The sequence below is a fragment of the Prionailurus bengalensis genome, chromosome E4 (assembly GCF_016509475.1).
Source record: "Prionailurus bengalensis isolate Pbe53 chromosome E4, Fcat_Pben_1.1_paternal_pri, whole genome shotgun sequence".
In the NCBI taxonomy this organism is placed as follows: Eukaryota; Metazoa; Chordata; class Mammalia; order Carnivora; family Felidae; genus Prionailurus; species Prionailurus bengalensis.
In genome coordinates, this window is record NC_057360.1 from 43,072,623 (window position 1) to 43,088,664 (window position 16,042).

A 16,042-nucleotide genomic window follows, 5' to 3' on the forward strand; every position below is an offset into this window, starting at 1 on the left:
GAAGGGAAGAAGGACGGGCAAGAAATGTCACTGCGTAAGGGAGAAGGCTCAGGCAGGGACCCCGGTGCTGCTGCAGCACAGAGCCTGATGCAGGGCTCGAACTCACAAACCTTGAGATCATGACCTGAGCTGAAGTCGGACGCTTAACCGACTGAGCCACCCAGGCGCCCCTGCACTTCATACTCTTTAGCACAGTACCCTCCACCACCCCTGAGATTCCCTGAGATAATTAAGTGGGGTTGGGCTCCCACGGGCCATCACTAGGTGGAGTCCGTGCCCATCCCCACGCATCACCCGGCCCACTCACCGCCTCATTCCTCCCACGTGTTGGGCGCTTCCCTCGGACGGGCTCTTGCTGGGCACCAAGGAGGCAGCCGCGACTCACACTTGTCCCTGCTACCTTGGAGCTCATGATCAGAGCCCAGGTTCTGAGACCCTAGACTGAGCCACAGGGATCAGAGTCAGCAGGAGAGGAACAGAACGTAGGTGGCCGGGGCTAGGGTCACGATAACCCTGAGGTTTTGGGCTCGACTGCTGACCCTAAGGTACCCCTGCCCCCTTCAGATCCGCTACTGGAAAGCCGGGGACAAGGAAGCAGCTGCTGACCGAGTGAGGACAGCAGGGCTGGACACCAGTGCCCGAGTCACCGGCCTGCACCCCAACACCAAGTACCATGTGACCGTGCGGGCCTACAACAGGGCAGGCACCGGGCCCGCCAGCCCTTCCGCCAACGCCACCACCATGAAGCCCCGTGAGTCTGTCTGCTGGGGTGGGGGTGGCCCTAGGACCACTCTTTCCCCGGCGAAAGAGACAAATGCTCTAGCCCACAAACCCCGGGCTGGACAGAAACAAGGCAGCAAGACAAACGGAAAGAGACAGTAGAATTCATTGACCTCTGAAGCACCTCTCCCTTCTCCAGCCTTTGGATTTTCATGTGGTTTGTTTCTTAGGCAGCTGTGATAGAAGGTTCTGGGTGTAAGTCCTGTTGGGGCCGGACACTGAGAAAAAGGCTAGCTAAGGCAAAGGGATGGCTGGTGAAGAATCATTTGGAACCTTTCCCAACTCTCTGCCTCCTCTGGCAGCTCCACAGCGGCCTCCTGGCAACATCTCCTGGACTTTCTCAAGCTCGAGTCTTAGTATCAAGTGGGACCCTGTGGTTCCTCTCCGAAATGAGTCTGCGGTCACTGGCTATAAGGTAAGGAAGGGATCGGCCAGGCAGTGAACGGTAGGGAATGGTGCATCTGTATTCCAGTGGACACAATAGCAAGAGGGCTCTGAGTCCGACATAAGCAGAGTTTGTGATGGTCAGAGCCCCAAAATACACGCAGAGCTTTAGCAGAGACGTAAGAGAGGGGGCAGAAGGTGTGACTGCGGGCAGGCAGGGTTCAAGGGAGTGCTGATGCACCAGGTGAAGTCCGAGGGCCCTTCCGGCCTGGGGAGTCTGCAAAGACGGCTCAGCGGCTCGCAAGCTTTCCTCCCGTCAGTGAGGAGCTTGTTCAAGAGCCAGGCCCTGGTCAATGGGAAACAGGAAAGGCGAGGACCAGGACCAGCTGGGCTCCTCCCAGTGCCCAGAGCTGGGGTAGAGAGAAGAATCAGCGGGTGTAAGTAAAGTCCCCCTGGCTAACCTCCTCCCCACAGATGCTCTACCAGAATGACTTACACCCAACTCCCACGCTTCACCTCACCAGCAAGAACTGGATAGAAATCGCAGTTCCTGAAGACATCGGCCATGCCCTAGTACAGATTCGGACCACGGGACCTGGAGGGGACGGGATCCCGGCCGAAGTCCACATCGTGAGGAATGGAGGTGCTGTCTCTCCCCCAAACCTTATCCCCCAGGAGTAACAGGGTCCGTCTAGATGCCTGATGAAGGACTCATTCCCACCCAGACCAACCCCAGCCAGAACCCCGGGGGAAAGGGGAAGGTAGGCAGGAACCAAGTGTAACGGGTGCTAGAACCGTCCTGGCCGGGCCCCCAGCCCCAACATCCCTGAAGGTCACAGAGGAGGGTGTTCCTTTCATGGGGTGCAGGGCCAGTCTGAAGACCGCAGAAGCAAAGGTCTTACAACATGCTGTAGGAATAGGCCTGAGGACACCTCCGGGCCCTGAAGTGGCCCACCCTGAGTCTCCTTAGCAAAGGTCTGGATCCTGTCCTGAGGGTGGGGTGGGGGCAGGCTGGCCCCGAGCCCACTGGACACAGACCCACTCTTCCACCTTCTGGTTTCAGGCACAAGCATGATGGTGGAGAACTCCGCAATCCGCCCGGCCCCGCGTCCCGGTGCCATCCTCTCCCCGTCCGTGGCAATGCTGGTCCTCATAGGCTACCTGGAGCTCTGATCGTGGCGCCCCTCCCTCTCTGCCACAGCCGGACACCCACCTCTGATGGACGCAGCCAGCTGGCCCTGGTCCCTTCCTGATGCCAAGGTGGCTCAACACTGTGCCTGAGAATGGCTGGTTTTCAATACCTATTTTAAACAGTGCCCTTTACATAGGAGGTAGGATATTTCATATTCTGCCACAGGATAGAACCCGCGCGAGGATTTTTTTTTTTTCTTTAAGTCAAAAGACACCAGGCAGCAACTTCCATGATGATACCGAACCCTATGCCTGGGTCCTCTGGGGCACCTGGATGGAAGCAACAGGCCCAGGGGAAGAAGGGGGTTTGAAATGTGTGTCTGCACGTCGGGGGAGAGGGCGCTCTGGTACCACAGATGGGCTCTGTCCCCTGACAGCGGGGTGTGGGGCCCGGTGGGAACACTGGATGCAAATGCCCTGCAGTAGGACGAAACACAGACATCAACATTCTTCGGCCTAAGGATAGGGCCAAACCCAGGCCAAAAACTCCCCTACTTCCTCGAGGGGCAGCATGGCTAGACCCTGACATTGTCCTTGATGACTCCCTAGGGGCCCCTGCTACCTATGCAGGTGGCAGAAAACCAGTGCCCCAAAGTCCGAGGCCAGGAGCCTGAACTTTAGGGGATGATATTCCAGAGTGTCGGGGGTAAGAGCTAAAAGGGTTTGAGGAGCGGAGACACCTGGTAGAAAGGGGCACCAGGCTTGGCCCGAAGGCACAGTCCCAATGCAGGTGACGTTGCCCTCTTAGCCAACACTGCCAACCTGACCCTATCACCCCTGGAGTGACAGAAGCCACGACGGGTGGCTGAGTGACTAAAGGGCTTATCTCGGGGAGGTCCCCCACCCCACCAAGACCCATCCTGCACGGCCCCTCGAGGGTGTGGACAGCAGACAGGAGACAAGACTTGTGTGCCCATCCACTTCCTCCAGCTCAGTCCGCAGGCCTCAGGCCGCCACTCTCCAGCACTGACTCGCTCAAGCCTGGGACGGTAAGGCCGCATCGGTTCTGGGTATTCTGGAGCCGAGAGTCTTCTGAGAAGGGCAAAGGATACATGTGGCCCTGGTTGCTCCCAGGAATACCCTGGACCACCTGGCAGGACCTGTCCCCCAGGCTGCCTCCGACTGCTCTTTTGCATTTCCTCTGAAGAAAAAGGCGCTAATAAATTTAGGGGCATCCTAGCGTGGGCTCTGGGTACGTGACCAGTCACAGGACATCAGAGCTGGAGGAGGCTTCTGAGCCCAACTCGCCCAAGCCCGTCACTTTACAGATGAGGAAACGGAGGGGTTAGGGACTTCCCGAGGTCACACCGCCTGTCTGACCTTCCTACCCAGGCTGTCCGTCCCGACGAAGGGGGCAGTGCTGAATGGCTACTGCCTGGTTAAGAAGGTGGTAAGAAGGGCAGTGGGCTATGAAAATCCTGCTTCAACAGGTTCAGGTGGGGTGATCGGCACGGCTGGGTCCCAGGCCAAGGCGCGGGCCGACGCCAGGAGATAGGATCCTTCGCTTCTCGAGTCTGGCTTCTGCTGGGCCCTCAGCGCTCTGCTGCCCTTCCCCTTGCTCCAAGAAAAGGCACCAGAGCAAGGACGGGAATCTCACGAATCCAGGCAGCAGTGGTGGCACAGCCAGGAAGCCCCAGAGCCCGTGCTGTGAGAGGTGGCCCTTCACACAATAGAGCAGTGGGACAGGCATCTTGTCGGGGATAGGCCCGCCGAGGACCCCAGAGCCAGGCTTCTGTAGTTTACAGTTAGAGCTCTATTTTGTTATGGGTTTTTAACTTTTAAGTCCTGCTCTCTTTTCCTGGGCAGGCTTATGTTGATGTTTACCCGCTACAATTTTTTTAAAACGTCAGCTCGACACCACTTCTCCGGGTTACTGCTACGCCCGCCACCCCACCCCGGCCCAGGACTGCCTCCCTGGAGCCGTTGACCAAACCCTCCTCACCCGCCCCTATCCATCTCCCCCACCCCCGTGCAAGGTGCTGCGGGCTCCGCTAAATGACCACATTCTGAACACGGAGGCCCCCACGCGGTCTAGCACCCTTCCTGGTCCCCTGTGGCTGTGAGCGGGCCTGTCCTCAGCTCTATCAGAAGGGGGACGCCGAGGGTAAGAAACCTTCCTCCAAGGTTTAGCTGAGTCTTTCCTCACTGCCTTGGGCTGTGGCAGGGGAAACAGGAGGACAGGTGTCTAGATGCTGGGGCAGAGGGATGAGCTGGTCTGGCCCAGGACCTCACGGATACAGCCGGAGACTGCAGTCCCTAAACTTGCTGGGGTCCAAAGGCACTCATGACCAAGAGTCTTAGTTCTAATGAGGCCCGTTAGCAAAGGGGAGGAAAGGAGACCCTCTGGCAAACCTAGGAAACCCAGCCCAGGAAAACCTAATCAGACTTGTCGGGAAGAAGCAGAGCTGTATATTAAGACGCAGGCTCCTGCACCCGAGACCTCAGGCAGAGTACGGAGTAAGGTTTAGTAAGACAGTAGGGGACCTGAGGACGTGCAAGCTTATCAAATAGACTAGCCTCCTGTTGAGGTGGCTTATCATACGGGAGCTTGCGTGCAGGCAAGAGAGCCCCTTCCTGCCCGAGGGGCCTCTCGTTTGCATCTTCTCTGCTCCGATGGGCTGCGTCTCACTCCTGCTGTGCTCAGTACTCGATTTGGGATCTCTCCCCTCTCACATGCCAGGCCCCTCTCACATGCCAGGCCTCGGCGGCGGCGACAAGGGAGACAGCCGGCCACAAACAAGTACTTTACCCCACAGCTGAGTGGCCAGTAAGTGCCTTGAGGACTAGGGACAGAGCCCATCTGCAGACACTGCTTCGGGGCCCAGGGGACAGTGTCTCTCTGTCCTGCGTATATTTCGGCTCAGCCTACAGGTCCCTTTGCCCCTGGTCTTGGCTACTCGGTCCCCGTTGCTCTAACAGTCTTGACGTATACCTCACCCTCAGGGGGACAGGAGCTGTCTCCAGATGGGTCTCGCGGCCCAGCCAGGCCATCGAATGGTACAGACGGGCCACGGAACAGAAAGGCCATGAGGAGGGGCTTTTTTTCCCCTTTTGATAAAATAATAGGAAATCTGAGATTAGACACCGGGAAGAGCTTCTGCAATGAGGCCCGAAGGTGAGTGGTCAAGAGGCTTCTTCCTTTTCTAGGGACCTTGGAGGAATTCTGACAGCTGTTGGCCTGGGGTCTAGGTGAGGTGGAGTCTGGGGGTGTGAGGACATGCTGCTGGATGTCCTTCCAGGGCTGAGGTTTAGATCAGCACCAGAGGAGTCTTGCAGCCCCTTTTTGCTGCAGCCTCTTCCCGCAGGGGTAGTGACAGCCGTGTCACCAGGGGGGAAGGCTCACCTCAGGCACTCTTTCGGGGAAGAGTGGAAGACAGCACTGGGGCCATCTAGTCCCCTCCGGGCAAGAACCCAAGCTGGCTGAGGATGCTTTACTCCCTTGATCTCCCCCCTGCCCAGAGGACTCCCTTTTCTCTTCTTGGCTCAGATGTGGGACGGCCGGCTGGGCACCTCCGGGTTGGTGGGAGGGCTAGACTTCTCCTCAAACCTGGTTTTGAGGCTCAAGTGTGGTGCCCCATTTCCCCGGGTCAGACCGACCCTGGGCTTCATCCTGGGATGAATGAGGTTGCCAGAGAGGCTCCTGGGGTGGTGTGAGGGACGAGGTGGGCATTTTTAAGGGACTTCTAAAAGTTCCATAGAGAGAGGTGCCCGGTAGCTGTATATAGGGTCATAGACTTTAGGAAGGCAGGATAATAAAGGGAAGCTGGGGAGGAAAAAAATAGGTCAGATAACTTTGCCCCGAGGCCCAGGAAGCCGAGTGTCCTTAGCTGGGGTGCACCCTGCCTTGGCCCCTAGACTCCAACTTACCCAGCCCCATCCAGGGCCTGCATAGCTTAGTCTCACAGCCGGGCGAGGGCTGGGGCTTCTTCGGACCCCCGACTTGACCCCGATTTTGTCGAAATGGAACCACTTCCACTGGCCTATCGTTTGTCTCTCTTGTACTTCTTGTAATGGTAGTTATTTATTGACTCTGGTAGCAGGCAGTTCTTAAATAAAGATGATTTCTCAACCTGCTGAGGCAGCTGGCACCTGCCGTGGGTGTTTTTATCGTCGGGCCGAAGCACGCCTCCTGTCCTGCTCTCGAACCCCAGTCTCGTGGCCGATGCCTTCCCCCTCACACAGTCAGCTCGAAGGAAGGAACAAGACACAGCCCCTCCTGCTTCACGCAGGCCTGGGAGGGGGAAGAACTGGGCCAAGGGGCTTTAAGACAGGCCTAAGCAGGGGCGCCTGGGTGGCTCAGTCGGTTAAGCGTCCGACTTCGGCTCAGGTCATGATCTCACGGCTCGTGGGTTCGAGCCCCACGTCGGGCTCTGTGCTGACCGCTCAGAGCCTGGAGCCTGTTTCAGATTCTGTGTCTCCCTCTCTCTCTGCCCCTCCCCCACTTGCACTCTGTCTCTCTCTGTCTCAAAAATAAATAAACATTAAAAAAAAAAAAAAAAAAAAAGACAGGCCTAAGCAGAGTGCGAGCAGGCATCTTGCCGGCCGCGCTGGCTTTACCTAACACGGGGCAGCGGGGCAGCGAACACTGCTCATGACAGTATCGCTTCGGGCTTCCCTGATTTCTAAGACATTTGATAGTTCCAGACTCAACGGTACCAAAGGGAAATCTTCTCCCTGCAGGGTTATAGTGGCCGCCAACCAGCAAGGTTGCCGCCAGTCTCTGCTCTCAGCAGCCAAGAAAATCTGAATTCCTACTCAACGTTCTGCAGCTGCAATATTCTCCCCTGCGTTCAACAAACACTTGCCGAGCTTCCATTAGCTCTGAGACGCGCACAGAGACCCACTGGCAGAGCCCCGCGTTCGAGTCTTTCCATACAAAGCGGAAGGGCTCCATGCTGACTGCGCCCCACCGCCTTCCCCGGAGAAGAGGGAGACGGGGGCAAGCGGAGGCCCTGCTCCTCCGCGCTTAGCGATGCGCCCAGGGCCCCCTGAGCCCCCAGGAGGGGCCGGCGCGGACAGCTGTGCGATAGGCTAATCCCTTCTTCCACTCTGCATCCAGAGGGGCTGCTGGGAGCACCGGCCAGCCTGGAACCTAAATTTCGGTCAGTCGGCATGGCCCTGACCATCCCTCCAGAGGCGGACTACATGCACGGATTCAATAAACTGAACTGAGTTCCGGTCTTTAATAACACCTTGGAGGGGTTTGGGGTTTGTTTTTTCCTTTCCTCTTCCCTGTTCAATCCCTTCCCCTCCTCTGAGTCAACATTCAAGGGCCCAAAGCACAGAAGGCCATGAGCCTAGAGCTGCACAATATTCCATCCCATGCTCGACTAGTGGCTTGCAACAGGGGCCGGACGGGTCACTTGACTCTTCTTGGGTCTGGCTCTTCATCGGTAAAATGGGCAATGTGCCCCTTGAGCCCTCCTCCCCGCTCAGCAACATCACACGGAGTTCATTAAAGATCCTGTTTTATGGTCTTTCCAGGGATAGCAAGCGCTCTCCCAAGGGCTTGAACACACTGTCCAGAGCCAAACGAAGGTGCTTCATTAGAAACCTTCTCTACCTCATGTCCAGCCCTTCACGGCTTCCAACAGTTTTACTGGCAGGACCGCGCTCACCTGCCCCCCCCCCCCCAGGTGGGTCAGTCCACCCGCTCAGCTACAGTCAACGGCAGCAACAGAAGCACAACCCAGGTCTTCCGAAGCCCGTTCCCTCTGAGGTAGAGAGAATGGGGGAAAGGGGGTGCAGAAAATTTAAGATCTTTTCAAAATAAGTCTACAGTAAATTGTAGACTGTGCGTGGGCCTACGCCAGTGGTCTTCAATGTTCGCTCTCCGCCAGAATTACCTATAAAGCTTCTGAAAAGCAGAGATGCTCTGAACTCCTAAGATTTATGTGTATCTGGGGCAATGAAAGAACCGAAGAGCAATGACCCCCCAGTGGCGGTGAGTGCATTTAGCACCCAGACGGGACCTTGGCTTCTAAATACTGTTGCCCACACCAAAAGGAAACCAGAACCCCTCGGAGAAAGCAAAGTCCAAATGTGGATCTGAGGCATTTTGTGGTTCTAGAAAGCAAGGACATGCTCCAAGTCAAATGGGACCACAATAAAAGGACAAGCGAAGAGACTCCCACTGGCCAAAATTGGGGACGATTTAAACACCAGAAATGAGACATTAATGGATTATATATGATGCACTAAAAAAGAGAATCCACGGAGAGCTCAAAAATAAAGAGTAGCTCTCCTTTACAGAAAAATGCAGCCTCATAAGTACAGCAAGGGCACATTAAAGACGCTGCAGTTGCCAGCAGGTAATAAGCAAGGATTGTGAATGGATTCCAAGGCGTTAATGGCTTTTAGGAAACCAGATCATCACAAAGTATTGTCCCACAAATAAGTGATTACAAGAGGAAAAAAAAAATACACCTTTGGAGAGACGGGGCAGTCACCACCTTAACCAAATCGTCACGCGTATCGTATCGGTAACGGATCACCTGACACCGTGTACCTGTGGTGAGCAGTGGACATCATTTGTGTGGAGCTGTCATCAAAAAATGTTGAAGATCCATTCCTCCGCAATCCGGTCATGTGACAATGACGACAAACCCGGACTGTGGGGCACTATCCAGGACAATCGGCCCAGCTAGACTTTTCAATAAGATCAACGTCATGCAAAACAGCAACAAAAAACCCAGGAGGTCTGTTGTAAAACTAGACTTAAGAGAAACAACCAAAGGTAATATGTGGACCTTCATTCGATCCTGGATCAAACGTTAAAAGGCTATCAGATTTTAGAAGTTGGGCAAGACGGAGAAGTAACAACCATACGCAAGATTAGGGAATTGTTCACTTTCTTAGGTGTGAAGATGTTGCAGTCGTACAGAATCTTTATTAGCAGATGCATACACGATCTAGGAGTAAAGGGTCACAATGTCTGTGCCTAACTTCCAAGTGTTCAGTAAAATCAGCATCTATTCAGAAAGATACATGCAGCAAAACATTCACAGTTGGTGAATCTAAGCAGAGGATCTATGGGTTGTCATCAAACTTTTCTTTCCACTTTTCTATGGCGTGGAAATTATTTTTTAACTTTTTTTTTTTCTTTTAATTAAGCTAAACCATGGGACTCAAACTCATGACCCCGAGACCAAGAGTCACACGCTCTACCGACGGAGCCAGCCAGGTGCCCCTGAAATTGTTTTTAATAGAATAATGAGCCATTAGCCATAATTTTAACCGAGTTAGCATCCTCAGGGGTGGGGCTCAGGAATCTTATGTTTCAAAAGTTTATCCAGGTGATTCAGACACATAGCTAGAGAAGAGAACCACTAGTCCAAGTCTTCGTATCTGCTACCATGTCTGCAGCTAGAGAAAAGTGAGAAGAAATGCTCTAATTCTCTCAGAATGAGCCCAGGGGGTGGCTGAGCCTCTTCCCTGACAATTCCGTCAGCCAATTACCTCACACTGCCTCAATGGCCTCTGAGGGTCTTAGGATTTATTTCCTACGGAGGTAGGAAGGTCTTAGTCCCTCCTTGGACAGCCTTGGCTGCTGGAAGAAACCAATACACTTGACCTTTCCAGGAACACACACGTCAGGGCACTGCAAGAGCTAGAAGAACAGGAGCAGGAGGCAAAGCCAAGGAACTTGTTCAGGGGAGACCTACCAGGTGAAGGGTCCAGCGTTTTACCAGGAGTCTTTAACACTGAACACAGAGGGTTCACCGGGGGCGTAGAGAAGGAGCAATGTATTGAGTGGCTGTTACATACCCGGGTCAGATGCCATTACTAATCGCCTTGGCTTGGCCACACATGGGCACATGCCCTCCTCCAAAGTGACGTGCTCAATGTCTAAGAAATCTAAGAAAGAGGAGAGCTAGGTTGATTATGGGACAACTTACACATATGCAGGAGATTTTTACTAAAGAGCAGAGAAGGTCAGGTCTATACACAGCCACTGTGAGTTATTTTTATTGAAGAGGAAAAAAAAGGTTTCCACTAGAAAAGCTATTAATATATCCTTTATGTGATTATGCCACTTCAGAGGAAGGGATGGAGGTAGAGAGGCCTCAAATTGTGAAAGATAATGACTGCGAGCTTGAAGACAGAATCTTCCCGGGACAGGGGAGGGGCCTACACTCGGGCTTCCCAGGTGCCACGTGGGCAGGAAAGATCAGGAAGAGATCCACCTGGGACACGGAGAGGCAGAGCATTGCCCATCACCCTACCATGGTGTTGCCCCTGTCCCCGGGCCCCACTCACTTTTGGCAGTGGAAGCCCTCCCTCCTGGCTGAGCCACAATCACTCAGCCAGACAATCCTTTGAAGAGCTAGCGTGGCTTCCTAAACAGCCAGTCCAGGGTCCTGGGCAGCCAGTCCTTCAGGGCTTTTAAGGACTCAGGGCCAGCACTTCTACAGACCACCCTCAGCCCAAAGCCCAGAGCAATGGCCATCAATACACCACCAGCCACTCCACCAACAATTCCTATTCCCAAGGCTACAGCCACCTTCTTCTTCCACCGTGGGCGGTGAGGCTCGGACTGGTTGTCTAGATTCACTTCCAGGCCCTTATCAACTAACTTCTGATTCTCGGTAAGGGATTGATGGAAATTCAGGTTCACCAAGTCAGGGGGAAGGACCCGAAGCCCAAAATAGAGTCTCTTGACAGGTCTCAAGTTTTTTAACAGCTGCACATCACACCGGTATGTCCCAGAGTCGTACTCCTGAACAGAGGGAAACCTCACAAAGTAGGTACTGGCTCGGAAGGGTTTGAAGATCTCATCATCAGTAGAGATGATACCCCGGGCAAGTCTCCAGGTGAACCGGAATGCTTCCTGCCCAATCTCCAGGATGTCTGAACTCAGACAGCTGAGCTCAAATCCCTTCCCTTTGGGAATGGTGAAATGGAGCATTCCACAGAGCCAGTTGGTCAGACATTCCAAGCGCTGAGATTTACACTCTCTTCTCACACCATCAGGGCCCACCTCACAGACCGTCTCTTCCTTGTAGCCAAGGCCACAGGTGACAGTACAGGTTGTGGCATTGACAACGACCTTCCCCACGGCTTCTTGCAGCTCCTTAGGGATGGCCAGTGTTTTTGGCAAAGCCACCACCAACGGCAGAGAGAAGGCGAACACCAGGCTCCCAAGGACGAGACCAGCAGCTGAAATCTTCGTCTCGGTGGGCATCTCATCACCGTCAGCCAGCACCCCGCAGAGTTCCAAATGAATCCTCTATGATATCACAGCTTACTTCCTTTGACACGAGATAGCGTTCAACATCACAAGACAGGGCGCAGCACCCACTGTCGGCGAAACACTGCAACTCGATAAACACAAGTCCAGTCCTTGCGAAGGGGCGAGGCCACGAGGCAGGAAAAAAAGTCCCAACTTCGCTGCTTTACTTGCTCTTGTTAGTGACTATTTCACGAGTCTCCATTCTTCTCAGGCCCTTGTAATGAATTTCAATCCACCCTCTCGGGAAGAGACTTCAGGAGCTGAAGCGAATTTCCAAATGACGTCAAATGCGTAGTGAAGCTACATTCTTCCTTACCCCTGCTCCTCTTCTCCAAGGTGTGGGATCCAAATTAACGAGCTTCAAAACCTCAGTTAAATCTGACCAAGTAAGAGATCAAATACCAAGTCAAAAAAAAAAAAAATTATGTTGCATTAAGTAATTATTGATTTTAAAGTCTCCTAAACCTTCTGTAAAAAAAAGGATTGAGAACTCTGGACTGGGATGCGGCTGACTGATCCTTCCTCAATTTCGATTTCTATTTGCTCCTTTGTAAATTAAGACCTCCTTGCCGACTTCAGGAAGGTCACCTTGGGCATCAAATGATAAACCATACACGAAAACACTTTGTAAAGTGCGAAACACTGTTCACGTGTAAGAAATTTTAAATAGAAATGAGAATTTATGGGGACGCCCGGGGGGCTCAGTCAGTTAAGCTTCCAATTTTAGCTCAGGTCATGATCTCACAGTTCATGAGTTCAAGCCTCGTGTCGGGCTCTGTGCTGACAGCTCAGAGCCTGGAGCCTGCTTCAGATTCTGTGTCTCCCTTTCTCTCTGCCCCTCCCCTGCTTGTGCTCGGTCTCTCTCTCAAAAAAAAAAAAAAAAAAAAAAAAACCAACATTAAAAAAAATAAAAAAGAAAAGAAAGCAATGAGAATTCATGAAGACAAGGACCGAGCCACCCTTTGAGAATCCAAATGTTTATCAGCAAGGGCAGGGGGAGGGGAGGGGAGGGCGGAATATGCCCAGTATGGCTCCTCTCCCCCATTCTACCATGCTTCCTTCCCAAGGGCACTGAAGGTGTCTTCTAGGGAAGACGACACCTAATCCTGCCTGCTTCTTGGCCTACTCCCTTTACAGACCAGAGGAGCTCATCATTCACTCAGGTCAAGGTTGCTATGAAACAGCTATGATGTCAAAGACGGGTTCTTAGTCACAGGACAGAAAAAATTAGCGGTGGACACTGCTAAAATTTGACAATTTGACAATGATTTGACAATGATTCAAATCAAAGACTTAAACTGACTTTATGGGTTTGAAAGCTATTTCAACGAGTTTTATTTAGTCTAGATTTTTTAAGTCTAATAAAGAGGAATTCAATGGTATTTATGCTTTAAGAAAGATGCCTGGAAGGAGGGAATGCCCTCGCATGCATTTCTGTAACATCCAGAGTATCTCCCGGCACTGCGGCCTCTATCAAGCACTCACACACACTTACAGAGTTAAAAAATTTGGAGAGATCATTCCTAGACAATCTTTGCGATTTAATACCAACTCTCTTCTTCAACTGTTTGTTTATAATCTCGTCTAGAGGCCGAACTCCAGACTCCGCAACCACCGCCGTACCCCTCCCGGGTCTGCATCTCCACACAGAAAGATCGGACATCAGCAACAGTAAACTGCATTTTCGGTCATACAAATCAAAGTGGCTGGTGAGTTTCGGAAGCGATCAGTGTCTACAAACAAACATCTACACCTGTTCTTTAATAAACATCCGCTTTTATTTACAAAGCATTAAAGCTTCAGCAAGAAGTACCCAAGGCTAAGTCTCATCTTGTACAAAACTATGGAACATTAAAAAACGAAATGGGGGGAGGGGGAGGAATGACAAAAGAGAAGAGAATATGCATATGTTGTACACACTGAGAAAATCAAACTGGATAGAAAGTTCCAGGAGCTGAAAGAAATTCCAAAGCATAAATAATTATTAGGAACGGCTGCCAGAGACAACCTGACAGGGCTGAAGCTGATTTTCTCAGCAGCCGGCTTAGGAGGTGGACACGGCATAAACGTCCCAGTGCACGAGCAGAGGGCACCACGCTACTTCGTCCAGGAAGTGGGGCAGAGCCTTCCGTTGTCACACAGCTTGTGACGGTGCACAGCACACAGAGAAATGGAATGGAAACAAGGTCAACAAAACAAAACACGTGTCTAAAGAGCCACTCGCCAATCTCAACCACCGGTCTGATGTGAAATACAAAATGAAATTCACAAACATCTGAGGGGAAAAAAGTGGTGGCATCTAAAACTACAGACATTTTGCAATTGACTCAGGGGGAGCTCTTACTCCAACTACTGAATGTTCTGGTTCTAAAAGATGGAGTGGGAGAAAGAGGCTCTTCCTGATGTATGTCTACTTTGATTGCTCTCTTAAAATCCAAAAGATAATCAACTTGTCTGGCCGGCTACAGAAGCACCCAGCGGCTGGTGGAGCTCACAAGCAGCACAGTGCTGACACTCTCCTTTGAGAAAACCACGGAGCTGGCCACCCAGGGTAAGCGCCTCCTGCCGGGCCAGCCAGCCCTCTCCACACCTGGTCTCTGGACTCTGGGTTTACAGAGAATTTCAAACGCCTCATGGATGCGTCCATCCAATTTGCTACTTTTTATACAAAGAACAGCAAAAGCAAAAAGCAGAAAGTAAAAAATTTTCTTAAAAAGCTAAGCAACCTTTCACAGAAAGGAAGAGACTGACAACAGGTGGCAGGGAGAAGGAGCGGGAATACAAGAAGGGAGAAACGTAATGACCGATGGGAAGGACGGCTATCCATAGGCAATGATAAAAAAAAATTTTTTTTCTCCTTGATCTTTGATTTGAACTATGTTGTCACTGCTGCTTTGATTTCGGACGGTCTGACTTTAGTCGTGTGCATAGATCCCCCACCCCAATAAAAACGCAGCTTGCTGAGAGACCCCTTGGTCTGTTCCCCTCTCCGTAAGCCAGTGCAGGCGAAGCAGTGTGAACTACGGATGATTCTTTGCTGCAGATGGATGAGACTAGCTATTTTCAAAAACCATGATTAATGAGAATGAACCACCACTGGAGGAAACCATGCAATGCCAGGAAAACAAAGAAAAGCCTTGACCCTCTTCCAGCCCAGCTTCTTGAGCAAAATGGGGTATGTTAAGAAGAGGGGGCCTTTCTTATCTTTCTTCCCTTTCTGAAAACGAACTCTTTCAAGCACTTTCTTTTCTGCCCCTCCTCTGTACGCAAAATGGAAATAGAGGAGGTATCTGGCGAGAGAGGGAGTTTAAAAATGGAAGACAGAATATGCAACAGAAGTTTTTCTAGGACACCGGCTGCAAAACTTCAGATAAGAATAAGTCACTCGAGGACATGCATGGAGGATGAAAGGCTAACAGGAGACAGGAAATGTCAGGTCAAAATGATCCTGGGTACAACAGTTAGAGGAGCAACACTGGTCTCTTTTGTCCAGCAACAGAACTAAGCATTGAAGCTTGAATGAGTCAAAACTCCTGCTTGATATCTTCACGAATCCTCATTCCTGAGAGCCTATTTGGACTTCTGCTTGGAAGGGAAGGGCCGTATACTCTTCTTCCATAATTCACTTCTTCATTCAAACATACGATTCGCTCCTTCCACCTCCTGGGTCGGAGGTAGAGGCCTTTGTGTTAAATTAAAGTCAATCTCAAATGACTGACCACAGTGTCCAGAGGCCACATGATGGCAAAGTGGGGGAAGAACGAAGAACTTCAAGGGTCTTCATAACAGTTCTGAGATTGCTCCCCCTGCTAAAGAGATTAGACACAAAAAGATTTCTTTTAGCATCAACTTCGCCCGGTAGCCTACAAGCACATAAGTACTGACGGATGCTGGATGATGGCTGACACGCACACGTGCGCTAAGAATTCCCCCTTTAAGTGAAAACCGACTCCGAATCGCATTTACCCTTTACTGAAGCAACAAAAAATCCAAATCCCAAACCCCCACCTCAATACTTTCCTCAGCACTGCCCCAAAGGGGAATAAAAGCAAAATGATCAGAGTTCTACACATTTGCTAAGCTGCTAACCGTTCTCTAACCTGGTTAAGCAAATGCTTTACAATCCAAAAAGCGCAGTAAGTAGAGGAAAGGAAATTCTAGGGTGCTACACCTTTTAATCTTTCCTATATTAGACTAATCAGTCACCAAGTGGTTAACAATGAGCAACAGACCGTTGTTCAAGCACCCCTGTTCCTTGACTGACATTCTCATCACCTTAGAACCCAATATGGTGAAATGTGAATGAAACCTACTGTCGGCATTTCTATGCACCAACAACTGATCGATAAATAAAATCCTGAATAGTAAAATCAAACAAACACTTCCCTGATTATTCCATAGAAGCTGTTCAACCTCTGAGGGACATCCTTAAATGGGCTGCTGTGAAAGATTAAC

General features: G+C 51.5%; 3 protein-coding genes across 6 annotated transcripts in view; 1 reads left to right on the forward strand and 2 right to left on the reverse strand.

Moving 5' to 3' along the window:
• Window positions 1-6,429, forward strand: part of CNTN2 (contactin 2) — a 33,088-nt gene extending 26,659 nt beyond the window's left edge. For 2 of the 3 annotated variants that reach the window (XM_043569251.1, XM_043569250.1), the window contains exons 20-23: window positions 565-751; window positions 1,083-1,195; window positions 1,639-1,807; window positions 2,228-6,429. In XM_043569251.1, coding sequence (XP_043425186.1) covers window positions 565-751; window positions 1,083-1,195; window positions 1,639-1,807; window positions 2,228-2,337 — 579 coding nt within the window. In that variant the 3' untranslated portion in view covers window positions 2,338-6,429. The remainder of the gene's footprint in view (window positions 1-564; window positions 752-1,082; window positions 1,196-1,638; window positions 1,808-2,227) is intronic. The other variant, XR_006295509.1, reaches the window with a different exon arrangement.
• Window positions 6,430-10,297: 3,868 nt separating this feature from the next.
• On the reverse strand, window positions 10,298-12,324 carry TMEM81 (transmembrane protein 81). Its single transcript, XM_043569253.1, has one exon. The coding sequence runs from the start codon at window positions 11,537-11,539 to the stop codon at window positions 10,682-10,684; it is 858 nt and encodes a 285-aa protein (XP_043425188.1). The 5' UTR covers window positions 11,540-12,324; the 3' UTR covers window positions 10,298-10,681.
• Window positions 12,325-13,343: 1,019 nt separating this feature from the next.
• Window positions 13,344-16,042, reverse strand: part of RBBP5 (RB binding protein 5, histone lysine methyltransferase complex subunit) — a 36,206-nt gene continuing 33,507 nt past the window's right edge. For both annotated transcript variants that reach the window (XM_043569254.1, XM_043569255.1), the window contains exon 14: window positions 13,344-15,396. In XM_043569254.1, the coding sequence (XP_043425189.1) occupies window positions 15,368-15,396 (29 nt within the window). In that variant the 3' untranslated portion in view covers window positions 13,344-15,367. The remainder of the gene's footprint in view (window positions 15,397-16,042) is intronic.